The 17,510-nt window shown below is 51.6% G+C and overlaps 8 protein-coding genes across 8 annotated transcripts; 5 read left to right on the top strand and 3 right to left on the bottom strand.

Moving 5' to 3' along the window:
• Positions 1-51: 51 nt before the first annotated feature.
• Positions 52-988, bottom strand: B0T23DRAFT_448013 (uncharacterized protein; the record flags this gene model as incomplete). Its single annotated transcript, XM_062841026.1, has 2 exons — positions 52-182; positions 259-988. The coding sequence occupies 2 exons, from the start codon at positions 986-988 to the stop codon at positions 52-54; spliced, it is 861 nt and encodes a 286-aa protein (XP_062689366.1).
• Positions 989-1,533: 545 nt separating this feature from the next.
• On the top strand, positions 1,534-2,698 carry B0T23DRAFT_365690 (uncharacterized protein; the record flags this gene model as incomplete). Its single annotated transcript, XM_062836372.1, has 2 exons — positions 1,534-2,472; positions 2,518-2,698. The coding sequence occupies exons 1-2, from the start codon at positions 1,670-1,672 to the stop codon at positions 2,696-2,698; spliced, it is 984 nt and encodes a 327-aa protein (XP_062689365.1). The 5' UTR covers positions 1,534-1,669.
• A 498-nt stretch (positions 2,699-3,196) lies between these two features.
• B0T23DRAFT_448009 (uncharacterized protein) lies at positions 3,197-4,358 on the top strand (the record flags this gene model as incomplete). The annotated part of the gene is made up of 4 exons (XM_062841025.1): positions 3,197-3,554; positions 3,618-3,725; positions 3,820-3,935; positions 4,029-4,358. 4 exons carry the CDS (start codon positions 3,197-3,199, stop codon positions 4,356-4,358), a joined length of 912 nt encoding a protein of 303 aa, XP_062689364.1.
• A 1,370-nt stretch (positions 4,359-5,728) lies between these two features.
• On the top strand, positions 5,729-7,192 carry B0T23DRAFT_432185 (uncharacterized protein; the record flags this gene model as incomplete). The annotated part of the gene is made up of 5 exons (XM_062840359.1): positions 5,729-5,823; positions 5,910-6,244; positions 6,304-6,406; positions 6,496-6,881; positions 6,963-7,192. 5 exons carry the CDS (start codon positions 5,729-5,731, stop codon positions 7,190-7,192), a joined length of 1,149 nt encoding a protein of 382 aa, XP_062689363.1.
• Positions 7,193-7,869: 677 nt separating this feature from the next.
• B0T23DRAFT_324506 (uncharacterized protein) lies at positions 7,870-8,877 on the top strand (the record flags this gene model as incomplete). The annotated part of the gene is made up of 4 exons (XM_062835433.1): positions 7,870-7,969; positions 8,071-8,244; positions 8,309-8,405; positions 8,484-8,877. 4 exons carry the CDS (start codon positions 7,870-7,872, stop codon positions 8,875-8,877), a joined length of 765 nt encoding a protein of 254 aa, XP_062689362.1.
• A 1,506-nt stretch (positions 8,878-10,383) lies between these two features.
• Positions 10,384-11,103, top strand: B0T23DRAFT_399193 (uncharacterized protein; the record flags this gene model as incomplete). Its single annotated transcript, XM_062838404.1, has 1 exon — positions 10,384-11,103. One exon carries the CDS (start codon positions 10,384-10,386, stop codon positions 11,101-11,103), a length of 720 nt encoding a protein of 239 aa, XP_062689361.1.
• A 693-nt stretch (positions 11,104-11,796) lies between these two features.
• Positions 11,797-12,681, bottom strand: B0T23DRAFT_447997 (uncharacterized protein; the record flags this gene model as incomplete). The annotated part of the gene is made up of 2 exons (XM_062841024.1): positions 11,797-12,548; positions 12,609-12,681. The coding sequence occupies 2 exons, from the start codon at positions 12,679-12,681 to the stop codon at positions 11,875-11,877; spliced, it is 747 nt and encodes a 248-aa protein (XP_062689360.1). The 3' UTR covers positions 11,797-11,874.
• A 1,315-nt stretch (positions 12,682-13,996) lies between these two features.
• B0T23DRAFT_234156 (pheromone receptor 2) lies at positions 13,997-15,955 on the bottom strand. Its single transcript, XM_062833938.1, has 2 exons — positions 15,912-15,955; positions 13,997-15,853 (listed from the first exon to the last, which is right to left on the bottom strand). Exon 2 carries the CDS (start codon positions 15,781-15,783, stop codon positions 14,065-14,067), a length of 1,719 nt encoding a protein of 572 aa, XP_062689359.1. The 5' UTR covers positions 15,784-15,853; positions 15,912-15,955; the 3' UTR covers positions 13,997-14,064.
• Between the last annotated feature and the right edge of the window lie 1,555 nt (positions 15,956-17,510).

The following is a 17,510-nucleotide window of genomic DNA, read 5'->3' as shown; positions in this document are numbered from 1 at the left end:
GAAAGGTACCTCTGTGTAGGTATCTCCTCCAGCACACATGCATGGCCGCCCTCACGATTCTTGGGTCGAAGTCAGTGGCACACAGTTATGGTACATGAGCGGGTACACCCAAGTCCGTATCCTTTTCTGGTCTCCCCTCTCAGCCATCATCAAGGAATTTCCAATGTGTTGTATGCAGTGCGCTAGAGAGATACACACACTGGTCAGCACACATCTGCCCTATATATCTCAGACTGGACTGAATTGCTTTTAACATACCTCCATGATAGAACTGATGGCACCGGGCATCCATCATCTTGATGCCCTTGCTCAGCGCATAGATGATCTTGCGGGAGCAATAGAGGCAATGCAAATCATGCGAAGCCTGGTACTTGGTATAAATCACCGAAAAGTTACCCGCCTGCAAATCCGGCACTGCCTCCGGTGGAACTTGCATGGTGGTGTTGCTGTCCCAATACCAAGTCCAGTCCGTCATCATGTCTCCAAAGTTGTCCTTGTACTCCTCAACAACTTCTGGAAAGGCGCAGGCTCTGGGAACCCAGGCTGGTAACTGTTGTTCAAATACACACCCTCTGGCTTGAGCTTCCTCCGGTGAAGTTCCGCACTCCTTCACTTCGCCTTTATGGCTCGGTGGGGTGTCCTCGGCATGGTTGTGTCCATGATGTATGGATGGAGAATGGGAGGACTGGTGTTGTCTTGTGGGAGAGACATGGCAGATGGAGTGACGAGTCCAGACATGAGTGACAAGTGTTGTTCCCACAACTACTCCTACCAGCAGTAGCAATATCCGCAGCCAGAAACGTCGCTTTGTCGAGGGCGTTTCATCATCAGTCTCGTATTCGCACCGCTTGAGGCTCTGTTTGCTGAGCTGTGCTTGTTCATCATCTTCGCTGTCTTCGTCCAGCCGGCCAGGGTCATGCCGTACCTCTGGCATCTTCAAGGTTGCCATCAAGTTGCTACACCACAGTCGTATGCCGCCTGTTGCCATGGTCTGGGTCCAAAGGGAGGCGTCAGTGATTGCCGGCAGGCCTTGGGTGTAGCGCTTACTGGGAGATATATTGACCCGTTGAATATTGGCTTTCTACAGGTCTACAACCACTACCTCTACGGTGTTTTCGTGTCCCCCTTGTAGGTGAGTTCATTTCAAAAAAAAAAAAAAAAAAAAAAAAAATATCCCAGCACGGTTGGTTGCAATATCACTGGCTTGTTCCTGCGCTTTGCCGGCAACCTAAGGCTAGGTCTGTTTGGCGTTAGTTGAATGGTTCTCATCTCTTCTTCCGCTGTAGCGCTTCGTATTTGGCGCCAGTTTAGCAGACACGTTACGGACATCCGATCCGTCCTATCAACGTCCCGCTCCAGTATCGTACTGTTTTGTACGGACGACAAAGCAGTCCCTTAAGCGGCGCCTCTTGAATAAGCATTTTGGGTATGATTCAAGCGGATATTGTCTGCTATTATATAGTATGCACGGTTCCCGTTACACGCCTGCGTACGCCACCAAGAAAAAGACAGATCGTATCCCTCCTGTACCTGCTACAATTACAACCTACAACATCTTGGGAAAACAACAAGGTGCTTCATAACACCAGTTCACCTTGCAGACCTTCTCCTTCTCTTCTCTCAATCAAACACCGAACCCAAACCATATCTATCCAGGCCAACATACACAATGGCCATCCCAGAAATGGACTCCGAGGAAGAGTCCAAGATCACCACCCTCATCACCTGCTTCCCCCACGACCAGTCCCTGACATCGCTCGTTCAAATCCCCCGCTTCCGCCAGCGTCTCTCCATTCTCTCAGTATGGTCCATCCCACCCGGCAGTCGCGTCCTCGACATTGGCTGCGGCCAAGGCGACTCCTCCCTCGTTCTGGCCCTGGAACTCGGTCCGACCTGCCACGTCACCGGCATCGACAGCGCGCCGCCCGACTACGGCACCCCGTTGAACATTTCCGAGTCCCAGGAGAAGATCCTGCAATCTGCCCTGGGTGACCGTCTCTCCTTTTACAACCAAGTCGACGCCGCCACCTTTTTTAATTCTAGCTCTGCCGCTGGTGATGGAGATAGCTTGAACAACAAAAAGACAAAAGAATTCGACGTCGCCACAGCCTGCCACTCCCTCTTCTACTTCCCCTCTTCCGACTCCGTCGTCTCGCTCTTTCAAGAACTGGCAGCTGCCAATATCCGCAAGGTCTACGTAGCCGAGTACGACAGCAAGCACGCTCCCTTCCCCGTCACCCAAACGCCACACATCCTCGCCGCTAAAGCTCAGGCTTTGTATTTCGCTTACAAGTCCGAAGCGGACTCACGTTGCAATAATCCCCTCAATAACGAGGAACAGCAGCAGCAGCAGCAGCAGGCCTCCTCCTCTAAAAAAGAAGAGATGCCGCTGAATGTCCGCGCTGCGCCCGACGTCGAGGCCATCACCAAGGCGGCACAAGCGGCGGGGTTCAAGGTAGCTAGGGAAGGCAAGTTCACGCCCAAGGAGGAGTATCTGGAGGGACACTTTGAGACGAGGTGTGTGCGGGGAGGGAAGTTTGAAGAGAGAGTGAAAAAGGAGGGGTTTGCGAAGGAGAAAGAGGAGGAGATATTGGGGGTGGTTAAGGAGGTCAAAAGGGCGTATGAGGAGATGGAGAGGGGTGGCGTGGACAAGGTGAGGTGTATGGATGTTTGGTGGGCGGTGTTTGAGTTGGAGTAGGAGTACTGTGAGGTAGCTTCTGTTGGTGTTGGGTAGAGGTATATTGGGATGTATGTGAATTTTGGGTTTTGAGTATTGCCAATGAAATTTGAGGTTTTTTTCCTAGCCACTGCATATCTAGATAGATACCTGGGTCATATCAATTGTTTGAATGTGATTACCGAATCTTTTGTCCATCAGGAGATAGTTCTACCTGCAGACAAAGCTGTTATCGATAGATACCCTACATTGTACCTCTACCTTCCTTATCAGCCGGATGAAGGTCGTGAGGCGCAATTGGCGCAAGCTAACGAACCGCATTCCATTCACCCAGTATGGTAGAACGTATCACATTCTACGGCGCCGGGGGGTGAGTGCCCCTGGGTATTCCAAAAATTCCAAGACAAATTCCCATTACCTTACCAGCCTTTGCTCCTTGACTTTGTGTACCTCAAACAACCCCATCATTCACAACATCTTTCCTACCTGACATTTCCAGTGCTGCCCCGTATACTCATCATGGGACCCTCTCGCCCCAGTAACTCGGACTTTTTCAAGTCTCCGACCCTGCCGTCATATAAATCCGAAGAAGAACATGAAGAAGAAGAAGAAGAAGATGTCGGTCTTCTGAGCGCTACTTCCAACCGTCTTCAACATATTGCCAGCCAAAGGCTCCTTGGAAGGTCAAGTCGGTCACGATGGTACAGACTTCTCGTCCTTCCGGTCCTGGCCCTCACTGTTTTCTTCCTTGGTGCGGTCGCTATTGCCGGTATTGTTGTTTACACGCGCGATTCAGGACATGGGGGATCTCAAAACACCGGTTCCAGGAAGAAGGTGTTCAGTCTCGCTGGTGAACTGAATGGATTGGTGCCTGAGTGTGAGTTTCGTTGTAACCTCGATTTGTGGTGAAGTAGATGTGCTGACCTTTTGCATGACACAGTCGAGGTCAAGCCTGTCGTCTTCGGGAAAGACCCGCTGGCTACTTCGGACCATAAAACAGAAGCATCGGCAAATGCCACCGAAGGGAACTGGCGGTCTTATAAACCTGGTACGCAATGTCTCCCGTCCTCTCTCTCCCAAGCTCTTCTTGCGATGCTCTTCTCCAAGACTGCTGATAGCTAACACGGTTCAACAACCCACAGTTGGCCAGGGCTTCATAGCCGTCGACGACCCATCCCAATACACCCTTCCACAACCCATTGACTTCCAAGACCAAACCGTCTACTCCATCAGTGTGTTTCATCAACTTCACTGCCTTGTAAGCCATGTCTCCCCTTTCATCCTCCCACTCTCATCCCCACTCCCAAACAAAAACACACCTACGTACTAACACACCCACCCCATCTATCAGTACACTATAATGCAAGCCTACAACTCCCTTTCAGAACCCAACCATGACCACAACCCCCCTTCTGCCGCTTCCCAAGGACATACACGCAGAGACAATGGCCATCACAATCCTTCCCATTCCCAGGGACACACCAACCACAACCACATAGACCACTGCTTCCGCTACCTCCGCCAGTCCGTCGTCTGCTGCGGCGACACGGCGCTGGAAGGACAGGATCTGAATCACCCGGAGTTGTCGGCAACGGATGGGACGGGGGCGGTGCATTTGTGTAAGGATTATAGGGCTTTGAAGGGGTGGGCGGAGGAGAGGAGGCTTACAGAGGCGGTTTGAGGGGGGGGGGTTGATGCGGTTGGTGCAAGGTGGAAGCGGGAGTTGGGGAAGGGGGTTGTGAGGGTGGAAAGGGAGGAGGGTGGAGCTTGCCCGTCTTTTTGGGAGATTTACTATAGGACGTCACCGGCGAAATCAACATGTCCTCTGTCATTTCAATACTTATAGTGAATCAGTATTCGTTCCTTTATGCTGGTTATCAGCCCTGACCTCCAACTTCCCTAGTAGTTACCTTAACTTTTCTAGGCCCTCTCTCCAATGATTCCAACTGTCCCTAGTCCAGGACCTCCCAATCTTATACTATCCAGTTCATCATCTGTCAAACTCGTGCAAGTCCGCTAGGTTGCTGATTGAATTCCATCAGCTATGTTCGTCATGATTCATTACTGGGAGCAAGAAAACTGAAACAAGAAAACCACCTACTCTGATATCCAGGTAAAGTCAGTCAGTCATACTACGTCAAATCATCAGCTAGTCATGAGATTAAGCAGTCCAAAGACATCACCTACACTACAACGACACACAAACAGTATATCAGCTATCACGGTTCGAAATAGTCCAGAAGGGGAAATGGCAGGCAGTCAAACAGACTTACAGCACTATCTTGCAGCTCCTGGGGAACAAGTCCCTGGACAAAGAAACAGGATTCAGTTAGTCCTCATTTTGTCCACGGCAACAAACACTGGACAATGACATACATCGGCTCGGACTGGGTTGGGCGTTGGCAAAGCGGCCGCAAAGGGCAGCAACAAGACTGCGGAAACGAGGGCGGCGAGATTCTTCATCATTTTCTTTTGGTCTCTTGGGCCGACGTGCGATACCAGTCTACTGGATTTGCAAGACGAAAAGACAAAGTGCGTTACAAGCCCACGAGCAATGGAGCGAGGGCAGAGGAGACGTTCACGGCCTGGTCTGGGCAAGGCATGGAAGGCAAAGCAGCTTTCCAGTTCGTCTGAAGTTCGGATGCCTTCCTGACGTCCAGACTGGAAATTGTTAGGCGCATCCCCGCTACTACCAGGGGAGCGGGCAATCAATACAGCCAATAGCATAACACAAATTTGGCGCAAAGGGAAGGAGGCGCGTTGGGACCCACCGGAATTGAGCGCGGGCTCCACTTTTGTCCCTACTGCACAGGCCCTAAGCTCAGCTGGGCAGAGCGATGTATTGCGCTGCAGTGCGCTATTCGAAATCTTTTAGCGGGTTTGGAAGTTGGATGAACTTTGACAGCGCTCTCTTCACTCTGACCACTCGACCTCACAGATGACAACGGAAGTGAAGCTATTCCCATTTTAGCCTCTCCCCCCCATCGATCACCAGTAATGTTCGAATCAATACGGATCGCATACAGAGAATGGCGGCGAGAGCCTCGATACATGCCAGTAGACGATAGCGAAAGCCAGACCTCCTTATCCTCCTCCTCCTCCTCATCCCCGGAAGAGGAACAAAAACCGGCTGAGGAGACGACGACGTAGGTCACCCAATGTGTTTGTTTCCGTCGGTTTGCATCACAAGCACAACTATAGACCACCAGCTAACCCTCTTTTGATTTATTAGACTAAAACAATACCTCCTAACAGCCTACCTCTTCATCACCACCCTAGCCTGGATCAGCCTAGTAATCCGGTTCATTCTTTTGCCCTTCTTTATCCCTGATCCCCTATCACCGCCACCATTTGCCAGTTTCTGGCAAGGCAGCAACACGAACAAAAAACTAGGGACTTGCAAAAACATTGCCACCCGACGCGAATGGCGCTCGCTTACGGAAACGGAAAGAAACGAGTTCGTGGACGCCATCCATTGTCTGGCGAGAACGCCGTCGGAGTGGGGAGAGAATAACAGGACTGTTTATGATGACTTTGCGATTTTGCATGGGGGAGTTGGGAGTTGGTGTATGTACCTCACTTGAGATACTAGAAGTGAAGAAGATGACAAACGAGACAAACAACAGGCCACCGCTCGGCGTCCTTCCTACCATGGCATCGATGGACTTTACACATTTTCGAAAACATCCTCAAGGATAAATGTGGGTTTCCTAGGGGTGGTACCATTCCGTAAGTCCCTCTCTTTTTTCCCCCACCTAACCCATCAACTTCGATGCCTCGACACTCTTTCCGTCTAATGCGACTATGTGAATGTGTAGCTACTGGGACTGGTCCCTAGACCACCTCTCCCTGTCCTCTTCCTCCATCTTTTCTCCCACCACCGGCTTCGGATCCGACGGTTCGCCTTCTGCTCCCCCTAGCGTTGGGCAAGGTCGTTGCGTGCTAGACGGGCCCTTTGCCGATTTAAGGCCTATCATCTACAACCACACCTACGTCACGCACTGTCTGTCGCGGGGGTTCAACGACCCTAAGCGGAACGTTACCACGGGCGAGATACCGGGCGACCATTATAAGCCCGAAGCAATCGGGGAGATCTTGAGAGTCAAGGGGTACGAGGAGTTTGGGAAGCAGGTGGAGGAAAAGTTGCATAATGGGTTGCATCAGAGTGTGGGAGGAGATTTCAGGGCCATGACTGCTGCTAATGGTATGTTTGTTTTCCGTTTTCTCTTTTTCTTTTTTTTTTCTCAGTTACTAGGTAACGGGACAATGACACGACCAAACACAGACCCCCTATTCTACGTCCACCACGCCTCCCTCGACAGAATGTGGTGGCGCTGGCAATGGGAAAACCCCGAGGTCAGACTGCGAGAATACAGCGGCAAACACATGTTTAACTCGACGCCGGGAGAGGCGAGTGTCAGGGATGTGTTACTGTATGGAGGGTTTACCGAGGACGTATTGGTGGAGAGGGCGATGAGTACGGAGAGTGGGGAGTTGTGTTATCGGTATCAGTAGGATGTGACTTTGCATACCTAGTCTACAGAATACATTTGATGCATCAGACGTAGGATACTGCGAGATTGGAAACAGGAAGCTGTTGCAATGTGAGAATGTGTGGTGGTGGTGGTGCTGGTTGGCGAGTGTCCGCGATGCGTAGAGGTAGGCGCCGGCGCCAAATGTCGAGGCGCACATTAGCCGGCCGCCGCGTCAGGGTCGAGTAGACGCTTCATCTAATCGTAACGCACGCAAACGCCAAATGAAGCCAATACGCAACAATCTGGGTCGGTCGGGACATCAATGGGCAAGTGCAAGCCCAAGGACTGTTATACCAAACGGGCAATGTGAGAACGAGAGGAACCTCTCAAACTGTTCGTCCAGCATCGAACCATCCGCACAATCAGCTGCTCCCTACCGTCGTCCCCAAGCAAATCCCTCCCCTTTCCCCTTCATTATCCATTTCCATCACCAACACACTGAAGCAACCAACAGCGCGGACTGGAGCAACAGCGGGGACAATCCACACAATGACAACCATCTTCTTCCCCTCCTTCTCCTTCCCCTCCAAATCCAAACCCTACTTCAGCCTCCCCCAAGCCGAAGATGGACCCGAATCCCTTCAGTCCCAGCAAGAAAAACAACAACAACAACAACGATTCCTCTGGCCCGGTAAAACCCTAAGCTTCTGGATCTTCATGTCCCTCTTCTTCGCCTGCACAACGACCTGGTTAACTGCCGAGCTTCACGCCGTAAGGAAACATGGGAGTTTTGCAAAAGGGTTTAGGAGTGAACTTGGTGAGTTTCTTGTCTACCTACTTTCTTCTTTGGTGCTTCAACATTGAGGAGAAGATGTCTCATGAGCTAAACTGGTGCTGATGATTCATTTGGAAACAAAGACGCTGCCAAACACCTGATAAAAGTCAAGACGGTGGACTTTGGCGGGAGTCCTCGGTTCAAGGAGGATGGGACCGAGTATGTACCTGTCCCAAATGTTGGCGAGGCTCATCATGAGGCGTACGTCGGCACGCCGAGGAGGGAGATTGATCATAATTGGGCTTTGTTGCATTGGGGTGGGTTTGATGCTTCCTTTCGGCTGCTCGTTTGATGCTTGTCCTTTGCTGACCGGCTGCTAAGGCCGATTCTTTCTCCTGACGGAACAAGAAGCCAAAAGCGCTTGGGGTGATGAGTACAAGCAGTTTTGGAGCCCTAAGCATGGGGGATATGTCGTTGCGTGAGTTGTCCTTTTTCTTTCCCTTCTTCCCTCCCCACAAACCCTCATTCATTCCATACTAACCCCCCATCACACCAGCCTAGAAGTAATGCACACCCTTCACTGCCTGGACCACATCCGCAAAGCCTTCTACCCCGACCACTACCCCATCGACAGCGACATCCACGGCACCTTCCACCGGGACCACTGTCTCGACCACCTACGGCAAACTGTCTTGTGTAATGCCGACCTGACGCCCATCCCGTCGCGGTACTATAAGGCGCTGGGACAGAACTATATCGACTCGGATCGCCCGCATACTTGTCGTGATTTTGGCAGGATTCGAGAGTGGGTGAGTGAGAGGTTTAATGGGAGTCTGAAAGTTGAGCCGGCTCCTGGAACGGTGGTGGAGGATGAGTGGAGGAATGGAGGGCCGAGCGGGGGAGGTATGGGGATGGGGCATGGGCATGGACATGGACATGGGCATGTATAACCTGCCGCCGATGGGATGTAAACTATTGGGATAGGTGGGTGTGTGGAGGTCTAGTTGGATGGTTGAGTAGGTAGTTTTTCGTTGAAGTAATCGACTCATCGAGGGATCATCGTGATATCTGTATCTGAGGATCATTATTACGCTGATTTGGTGGAAGCGGCGCCAATCCAGACACGCTAAATTGAGTCTTCTCCTTTGTTTGCTCGATAGTGATTTGTTGATAAAGTACCTTTAGAGTGACGTCCCGAATTTTTTGACATCCGAGCTTCCTTCAAGTTGGAGAAGCTTCTATCTGTTTACCCCTGTCAGTATAGCTGGATTTGCTTCAAGGAAATACCTACCTAGGTATCGATGAGGTAAGGGACCAAGGTCATGTCGAGTCTACTATGTAGGCAGCTAAGCCCAGAACTGTCCCGAAAAAGAAAGATCATAGAGATAGGTACTTACATGTAACCTCATTCTCACCACGATGCATTTACGATGGTGCACCATCGCATTCCGCAGAGGAGTCCCAGGATGTTAATAGATGAAGTAAACTGAAGGTTGCGGAAGCATTGGTTAATCTCTTTGGTATCCTGACAAGGCAGTCAATAATTTTCGCTGAACGGTCATTCGGATCGTAGAGATGAAGAGCAACTGGAATTTGTTGCAACATGCTGACCTTTATGGCCCCAATGAATGAGACATGGATCCCTCCATTTCCCCTGACAAGATGGGGCCCGTGCCGGTAAGTATATCACCGACTCAACATCAACCTGGTCATGAATCTCCTCCTGTTCACCTGGATTATGTCCATAAGACATGTAGGTGTTCGTTACTTTGTTCATCATCGAAGTGTTGGATGGCTGTGTCCGACTTTTAACCCGGTTCTTCATGGGAGAATCTCTGCTAGAGAGCGGTGAACGACGACATGCGATCGGACACAAAACTTCGAGGACATTGTGTCAGATTTTCTTCTGCCGGGTGACACTTTACCCTCTTGGGTCCCTTCACCCCGAACCGTCAACCTTGATGATGGAGGACCTTAAGACTCTTCCCGTTTGTCGCCAGTTTATATTGGCAATTACACTCGCCGGTGAACAAGTGAACAGGTCCTACCAACCACTATCCCATTCAACACCATGGTCAGAGTATCGTGAATAGTTGATCCGTTTGGTCCGCAGTCGCAACCTTGATTCCCAGGCCCAGTGAAGAGGTCGGGTATGCTCAACACCATCGCTGTTCACCACCATGGCGAACCTTGACCGTGAAGATCGACCGTACAGTGAATTGTCTGTAACGATAAATATATTCATTGTTCATCCCTCCCGCAGGAACCCATAAAAGAACTCCCTCTGATTACTTTCCAGTGCCCCTCCATTTATCCTCTCCAGACCATCGCAACAACGAGACTGGAAAACAACTTGTCAAGCAAAGACCAGAACAACAACAACAACAACAACAACAACAACAACAACAACAACAACACACACAGAGCCTAACACAAACCCCAAGAACGTCACCAAAATGTCCTACTCAGGCAGACGCTCCTCCTCCTCCCGCTACTCCTCCTCCGGCAGTCGCTCCGGCACTTACTCCTCTTCCGGCGGCGGTACTTATTCCTCCTCTTCCGGCGGCGGCAGTGGCTCTTCTTCGGGCGGCGGCAGTGGCTACTCCGACTACATCCCGACCGCGGGTTACGCTGTCGACACGCCCTCTTACACCGTCACCAGCGGCGGTAGCGGAGGATCCTACTACACCTCTTCTAATGGCCAATCCGGATACTCAGGCTCTGAGCCTCCTTCCTATTACTCCTCCTCCTCGTCTGGCAGTGCTGCTCCTCCTCCATCTTACTACTCCTCTACTTCGGGAGGTGGCTCTTCCCGCTACTCCGGCGGAAGCGGCGGCGGTGGTTCTTCGTCTGGCGGCGGCGGAGGTGGTTACTCCGACTACATCCCAACGGCCAACTACGGCCCCGACACGCCCAGTTACACCGTGACCTCTGGTGGTAGCGGCGGGTCCTACTACACCTCTTCTAATGGCCGGTCCGGATATTCGGGCTCTGAGCCTCCGTCTTACTACTCGTCGTCTGGCGGCGGCGGTGGTGGTGGTGGTGGTGGTAGCTCTGGATACTCTGGTGGTGGCGGTTCTTCTTCGGGACGTGGTTCTTCGAGCTACTCTGGTGGTGGCGGCGGTAGCTCTGGATATTCTGGAGGTGGCAGTTCGTCGTATTACAGCAGTCGCTAAGCGGGGTGCTTGGTGAACTCAAGGGGACTGGTTGAGGTTAGTGGTGAACTTCCTTCTTGCAAATCATGGTGGATAGGAGTGCTAACCGAATGAGATGCGAATGATGGCAGTTCAGGAAGGGAACACACAGGAAGGAAAAGTTGGTGATGGGAAGTCTTGCCAAGTCTAGCATTTACAAGGAAGAAAAAAACCGGAACAAGTAGAATGGGAAAAAAAGTATCAAAAGGCGTTGGCATGATTGTGGGCCATGGCGTTCTGGACTGATTGCGTTGGGTGTTGATGAAAATCCATGTTCCTGTCAAATTCGCTTCTTGCTCTGATAATGTAATACTTTTGCGTCGCTATTTGTGTAAGACAACTTGAACATACCCAATCCATACGGTTCTCGCGAGATCACCATATTCTTGTCGCTTCGCACCCCAATTGCCACAACCAGCCAGCCGACTAGTTCAAGATCTCTCGTCCGGCCACGCTACCCAAAACCTGAGCAGGCTGAGAAATTTGACGACTGCGGCTTTGAAGAAAAGACACCAAAGCAGCGAGCATCTGGGACCAAAGCGCATCCCCCGAATGCAATGTTTCCTGAGAGTAGTGGTGACACTGGACTCGTTTGAAGCCGAGCTCAGAAAGGATTCTTGCGCTCGTCAGTAGGGCGTGCTTGATATCGCGATCCTCCAACGCCCCTACTTTTGGGTCCTGTGCCAGAAAGATGGGCGTTTCTCTCAATTTCCCTACGAGCCCGCTCTCGAAGCCTGCGGGCACGGGGCGCTTCTAGCCCGGACGAGTAGCATCATCTTGACCGCTTGTCTGAGTGCTGGCGGTATTTTGACTTGGGGGTGACTGCCTCCCAAAATAACAAGTCTGAAGATCCTTTAGGAACTGGCGGCATCTTTCATTGTCTGCCGAATCGGGCCCACGACCCAGTGCTATAAGCTCTCGCATATTGGGCAAAAAGCCGGCGAAGCCAATTAGGCCACCTAGGCCCCACAATGGTTCACCAAAGAATAACGCCGCGGCGATGTGGAAGCCTTTCCCAAATCCTACCAAAAAGATGCGCGACCTGGGATTGGGAACCTCTGCTGCAGAATATTGAAGTTCTTCTGCCTCGACAAGGGAAAAAACGTGATGACAGGTAAACATGACATCAGGTAATGGGGTATCACGAGCCCATCGGGGTCGCATCTCTTTTCTGTGACCTAGTAGTGTACGGGCTTCCAAAATTCCAGCCGCAAAGACCCATCTGAAAGTTGGAAACTGGCGGCGAAGGCTGTTGCGTCGAGAGACGGCAGTCAACATGGCATTGTTGTTGAAAATCTCTCGTGCAAAGAGTTCAAAGATATCGTTGTAGCCGGGTCGGTCATGGAGGACAATGACAGTATGTGTAGTGCGATATTGCTCTTCTGGATCGTAGGTGATGATGGGTAATACACAACCGTTGGCCGTGACTTTGTTGAATGTCAGTATATCACAATGATCATCAAAATACGGGGTATGTTGCAACTTACCTGTACCTCCTTGGTGCCAGCACCTCGAATGGAGTGGGCTCACGTCTTCTGGTCTGGACAGGACAGCCGGCATAGTGGGCGGGATGGTATCACGATGAAGCCGTGGATATAGTCGACTGTGGATGTGCAAGCTGATGACTCCTCGGAATTGGATGCCGAAGTCTCATAGGTGGCGATAGACATTATTGCTGCCTTTCTTTAGCCTGCTTGCTTGGTGGTAGATTTCCGGTGACAGGAAGTCGGCAGGATGGAGAGACAGTCGGGATCCGGGGCAAAAGGAAGCCGCCATGCTGGGCGTCGTGTTGGGTGCGGGCGGGGCGTGTAGACTATAGGTGACTGTTGGAAATCCAGAATGTAAAGTAGAGGAAGTTGAAGAAGAAGAAGTTGGACGCAAAATAGCCAGGCACAGGTAGCAACGGCAGTAACGGCTGTGTGGTTCAAAACTGAGGTGGATGACGGGACTGTGGAGGGTCAACCAAATTCGACACCTTCTTTCCTTCCAAGGGGAAATTCCTTAAGCAGATGGAGACTCGAGCTCATTCTTGCTGGCCAGGGGCAGCGCCGCGATGACCTCTTTCTAGATGGGTACGTACCTCTACTTACCTACCTCTGGCTACAGGCGCCCTGCGCACCTTATGTCTGTGTGTATCGCTAGAGGTACCTTGCCTCCCATTTCCTTCCCACAACACGCTCTTCTTTCCGCTTCCTGATAAGTTTCCATTCCCATCCACCTCTCGTCACCGTTGCCGCCTTGGGCTGGATTCGTTGCGCCAGTTCGGCATCGAATCGAGACCGTACACACTCAGCCCCTTCCCGCTCTCCATCTCAGTCTCCAGCCGCAGAAGCCCCAAAATCTGCATCGACAAGACCCTCACGTATGCCTTGACCGGCGCCGTGCTGTCTGCTTCAGCTGTCATCTACAAGTATGCTTGTACCTAGCTCCCTGAACGATGGCAGCTATTCGACGACTACCTCTATACTGCTTGAATAAGTATACAATGGGCAAAACTCGAACTGGCGACATCGCACTAAGTCACCGACTACTTGTCACTTTGGCTGGCCTTGACGAAACAACGAAGCATTGGTATCAGAAAGCACCGAGTTTTGCTCCAGTTGCGAAGAAAGGGTAGGTATTGCAAGCCATGCCACCAAGCCAGACCAGACGGCTCCCCCTTAGGTAAGGTAACAATCACCCATGTACACCCACCATCCTGCCTTGTCTAGTAATACAACCAAAAGAATTTCACCATCTCCGAGGCTCACTGCATATTAGGGTATCACTCCATTGTTCGTCATCTCTCTTCTCTCGTGCTTCACCTCAGTCTCAGCTTAAAACTTCATTACCACTTCCGTCTCTGTCTTCTCATCCCTCCCTCTCCTGACCTCCCCCACCCACTCTCTCACCAAATCCAGCACCACCAATCACCATCGCCATGAGCACTGCCGGATCCCAGCCCTACTCAAATGACCTCGGCTTCGTGACTCCCAGCGGATTAGGCGACGGCATCCTCTCCTCGCTTCTAGTCTCAATCGTTCTTTCAACTCTTACTCCCCCAAGCGGCGGAGGCAGAGCTCTCCTCCTTCCCCTTTCTACATCATCATCGTCATCACCATGCATGACTGCCTTCTCGGATGACGCAAAGGGGTACCCATCGTCGTCTTTATCCATATCATCTTCATCATCTATCCTCGCCAGCTCGCGATCAAAGTGGTCGACGCTCGGATGTCGGTTCATGCCTTGGCGGTGTCCATCGCTGACAATATGAGAAGTAACGCCCGTGTTACGACTTTGGTAACCAGGAAAAGGAACAGGTGGGAAGTTGGGCATGTTCATTCCCATAGAGTACTGGTACTGCGTCGTCGTCGTGGTGTTATGGATGCTTGGACTCGGGAAACCCGACGAGTCATTGCTGGCTATGGTGGAGTTGGTCATTGTCAAAAGGGGTCGTTGACTTGAAGATGCCGAGCTGGCCGTCATGCGTTTTACCTTGGGGAGGCAGCTGATGCCGCTGCAGGCGATGGAGGAGGAAAAGTTGGTGGCTGCTGTGATGTTGTTGGTGGGAGGGATGATTCCTCCTCCGTTTTCCTTGTCTTTGTGGCCACCACTGCCACCACCACCACCACCACCACCACCAGCAAAACTCAAATTGCTAAGCGGCAAACTTCCATTAGGTCCAGAAGCCTCCAAAGAGTCAGGCATGTATCCCCTCGTCGCAATCCGTTGCGCAACAAGCGTGCCCAGCGGCAAGACAATGACCACGCTCGTCTGGGTAAGCGAACCGCTCTCAAACCCACTGGCCGAGTCCAAGAACTCCAGCCCGGCAAACAAGACCGGGATCAGCATCAAGATGGAATTTGTAATAATCAAGACATCCATGGCTTTCAGTCCCTTCATACTCGGCAAGATACTCCTGTTGGTCCACATGTGCATGACCAACCTAATCATGAACAAGAACGTAAACCACGAAATCGACCCCGTCGTCAACGCCAAGTACAGCTTCCGCACCCAATACGAAGGGAGCGGGTCCGCATACAAGATATTCTTGGCTTGAAAAATGCAGTTGGCAAAGGACATCGCCACGGTCGCCAGCGAAAGCAGACCCGAGACCAAAACGACCAGGGCCCGCCACAGCGGTGTCCACAGCTGCATCATGCTCCACGCTTGCACCATCAGCGCCGACAGCAGCAGGGCCGTCACGGGGATGCTGAGCACCGTGGCCGCCACGCTGATTTGCATGTCGCCGGGGGGCACAAACTGCCAGTCGCCCGAGTACAAGACGTAGAAATCGGTCCAGTGCGAAGGGAAGAAAAGCGCCAGCAGGACGACGCGGATCAGGTTCATGCAAAGTGCCAGGAGGCTGATGATGGTGGGTAAGCGCTTGAAGCGGCGGCGGGGCGTCATGAGCAGCATGATGGCGAGCATGATGAAGGTGGCGCCGATTTGGGTGGCGTAGTTGATGGTGGTGGAAATCAACATGTCGTTGAAGGCGTCGATGTAGGTGGTGGTGACGTTGAGGAGGTTGCCGTGGTTGTCGAACAAAAAGAGAACTTGGTTCTCGAGGTGGTCGCGGTCGGCCGGGGGGATGGGGAGGGTGAGAGTGGCGTGGGTGGAGTTGAGGGATTGGGTTATGCCGCTGAAGATGTCGGCGGGAGGGGACGAAGAGGAAGAGGCCATGGTGTTGATGGGTGACCCAATGAATGAATGGGTGGGTGCTGTGGGTTTGATGTGTGGAAGGGATTGAGCGCTGGGAAAGGTTCAGTCAGTTTGGGGACTTGGATCGTCGGCCTTGACTCTGGACATACCGTATCTACACACCAACAGACCCAGGGGAGGGAGACGGACAGACAGACCCTTGCTGGCGGTGCTCGAGTCAAGCGAGCTTTGTATGGGTAGGTGAGTAGGTAAGAAGCTGATCAAGAACCAGAAAGCCCAATGAAAAGAAGAAGGTGTTGGTTAATCCTCAAGTGAAAGTGCCGACGATGTTTGTTAAATGAGTGACAATCTTTTCACCACAGTATCGTATCGTTGACGCCAGATTAGAGTTGATTACTACTTTGGTTGATGAGGGAAAAGAAAAGTTCAGTAAGACAAGCTTATGATAACGACGACGACGACGGTATATTGGACTGGGTCTGGTGGAGGAGAAGTCCAATTTCCCCTTTTTTGCGAGTTGTGGTTTTCTGGTTGTAGTCGCGGGTACCTTTCTTACAACAGAAGATGAAGAAGAAGGAGTAGCACGATTGCCCATTCTCGACCAAAGTGTTTGACTTCCTATTCTCTAGCATCGCCACGAACGGTTGGAGGCATCATAATAAGGAACCGGTAGGTACATCATATTGTTGGGCCCGGCGGCGGAAGAAGTAAAGTGAGTGAGTGAGGGAGTGAGTGCACGGCAGTGGTTGGTGGGAGGGGAGGAGATAATAGGTAGGACGGGTCTGGCTGGCTAATTGTGGGAATGTGAGATGTTAAGATGATAATATAAAGAAACGGGATGTAGTTGTATCTGTCTCTTATTGTCCTTTCTCCCAGTTGGGGTGGAAATCCTCCCCATTGCAGGTGGGTGTAAACGGCGGGGGGTGGTGGTTTCACTTGAGGAAGCTCAAGTTGGGAATATGAGGGAGGCCAGGAGGCGTCTTAGCATTGTTCGCTTCCGAGAGCTTAGTATTGTTGTCCAAACACATCTGCGTGCGCGCGACCCACTTTTCTTTTCTTTTCTTTTCTGATTGCCCCAAACAACATTATGCCATGCAAGAGAATCCCCGGGATCGCACGTGGTGACAGGTCAAAAGGGTGTGTGATGCAGTGCGAGGTGAGATTGAAGATTCTGGGAGAAGGTGGTATAATATGAAGGCAGGTATGCGGATGTATGTGTTTGGGGAGAAAAAAAAAAAAAAGTTGAGATGAAATATCCGCAGCAGTCTTGGCCATCATGGGTCGGTCGGTTTGCCGATTTCAACACCTAAATATTGCTGAAGCCGATGTTGGTAAATGACACCGCTTTCGATACTTGGAAACTCCTTTTTGCTGTCCTTAGTTATCGTTGACTTGCCATCAGTGATGAAGCTTCCACTGTGTTGTAGGTGGTGATTGACTCAAAGGGTTCGGACATGGACCGGTTCCTGGGGCGACGGTTCGTGGCCGAATAAAGGAACGATGGGGGAGAACTGGCCCGGGGCTGCAAGCTATTGCGTCACGGTATCCCTAAATATACCTTCTAGCCTTCGGGGGAAGACCCGCCGGCACCGAGGTTGTCCTTCAATGCATTATCGACGAATCGGGTCGAAACACAGTCAATCCGGGCTCTGTGATGATGAACCCAGATGTGATACGACCAAGGGAGAATCCCTCCAGGACCATGTCAAACCCACGCTATGCCTAGAGGTAGCTAGCCTCCCTCGGCT

This window comes from Neurospora hispaniola, assembly GCF_033458365.1.
Source record: "Neurospora hispaniola strain FGSC 10403 chromosome Unknown B0T23scaffold_8, whole genome shotgun sequence".
NCBI classification, from domain to species: domain Eukaryota; kingdom Fungi; phylum Ascomycota; class Sordariomycetes; order Sordariales; family Sordariaceae; genus Neurospora; species Neurospora hispaniola.
The sequence above is the reverse complement of the archived record's forward strand: the minus strand, read 5'-3'. Positions and strand labels throughout refer to the sequence as shown.

Excerpts from the sequence above, each read along its gene's own strand:
- B0T23DRAFT_234156 (XM_062833938.1), bottom strand. The coding sequence starts at position 15,783 with ATGGCCTCTTCCTCTTCGTCCCCTCCCGCCGACATCTTCAGCGGCATA.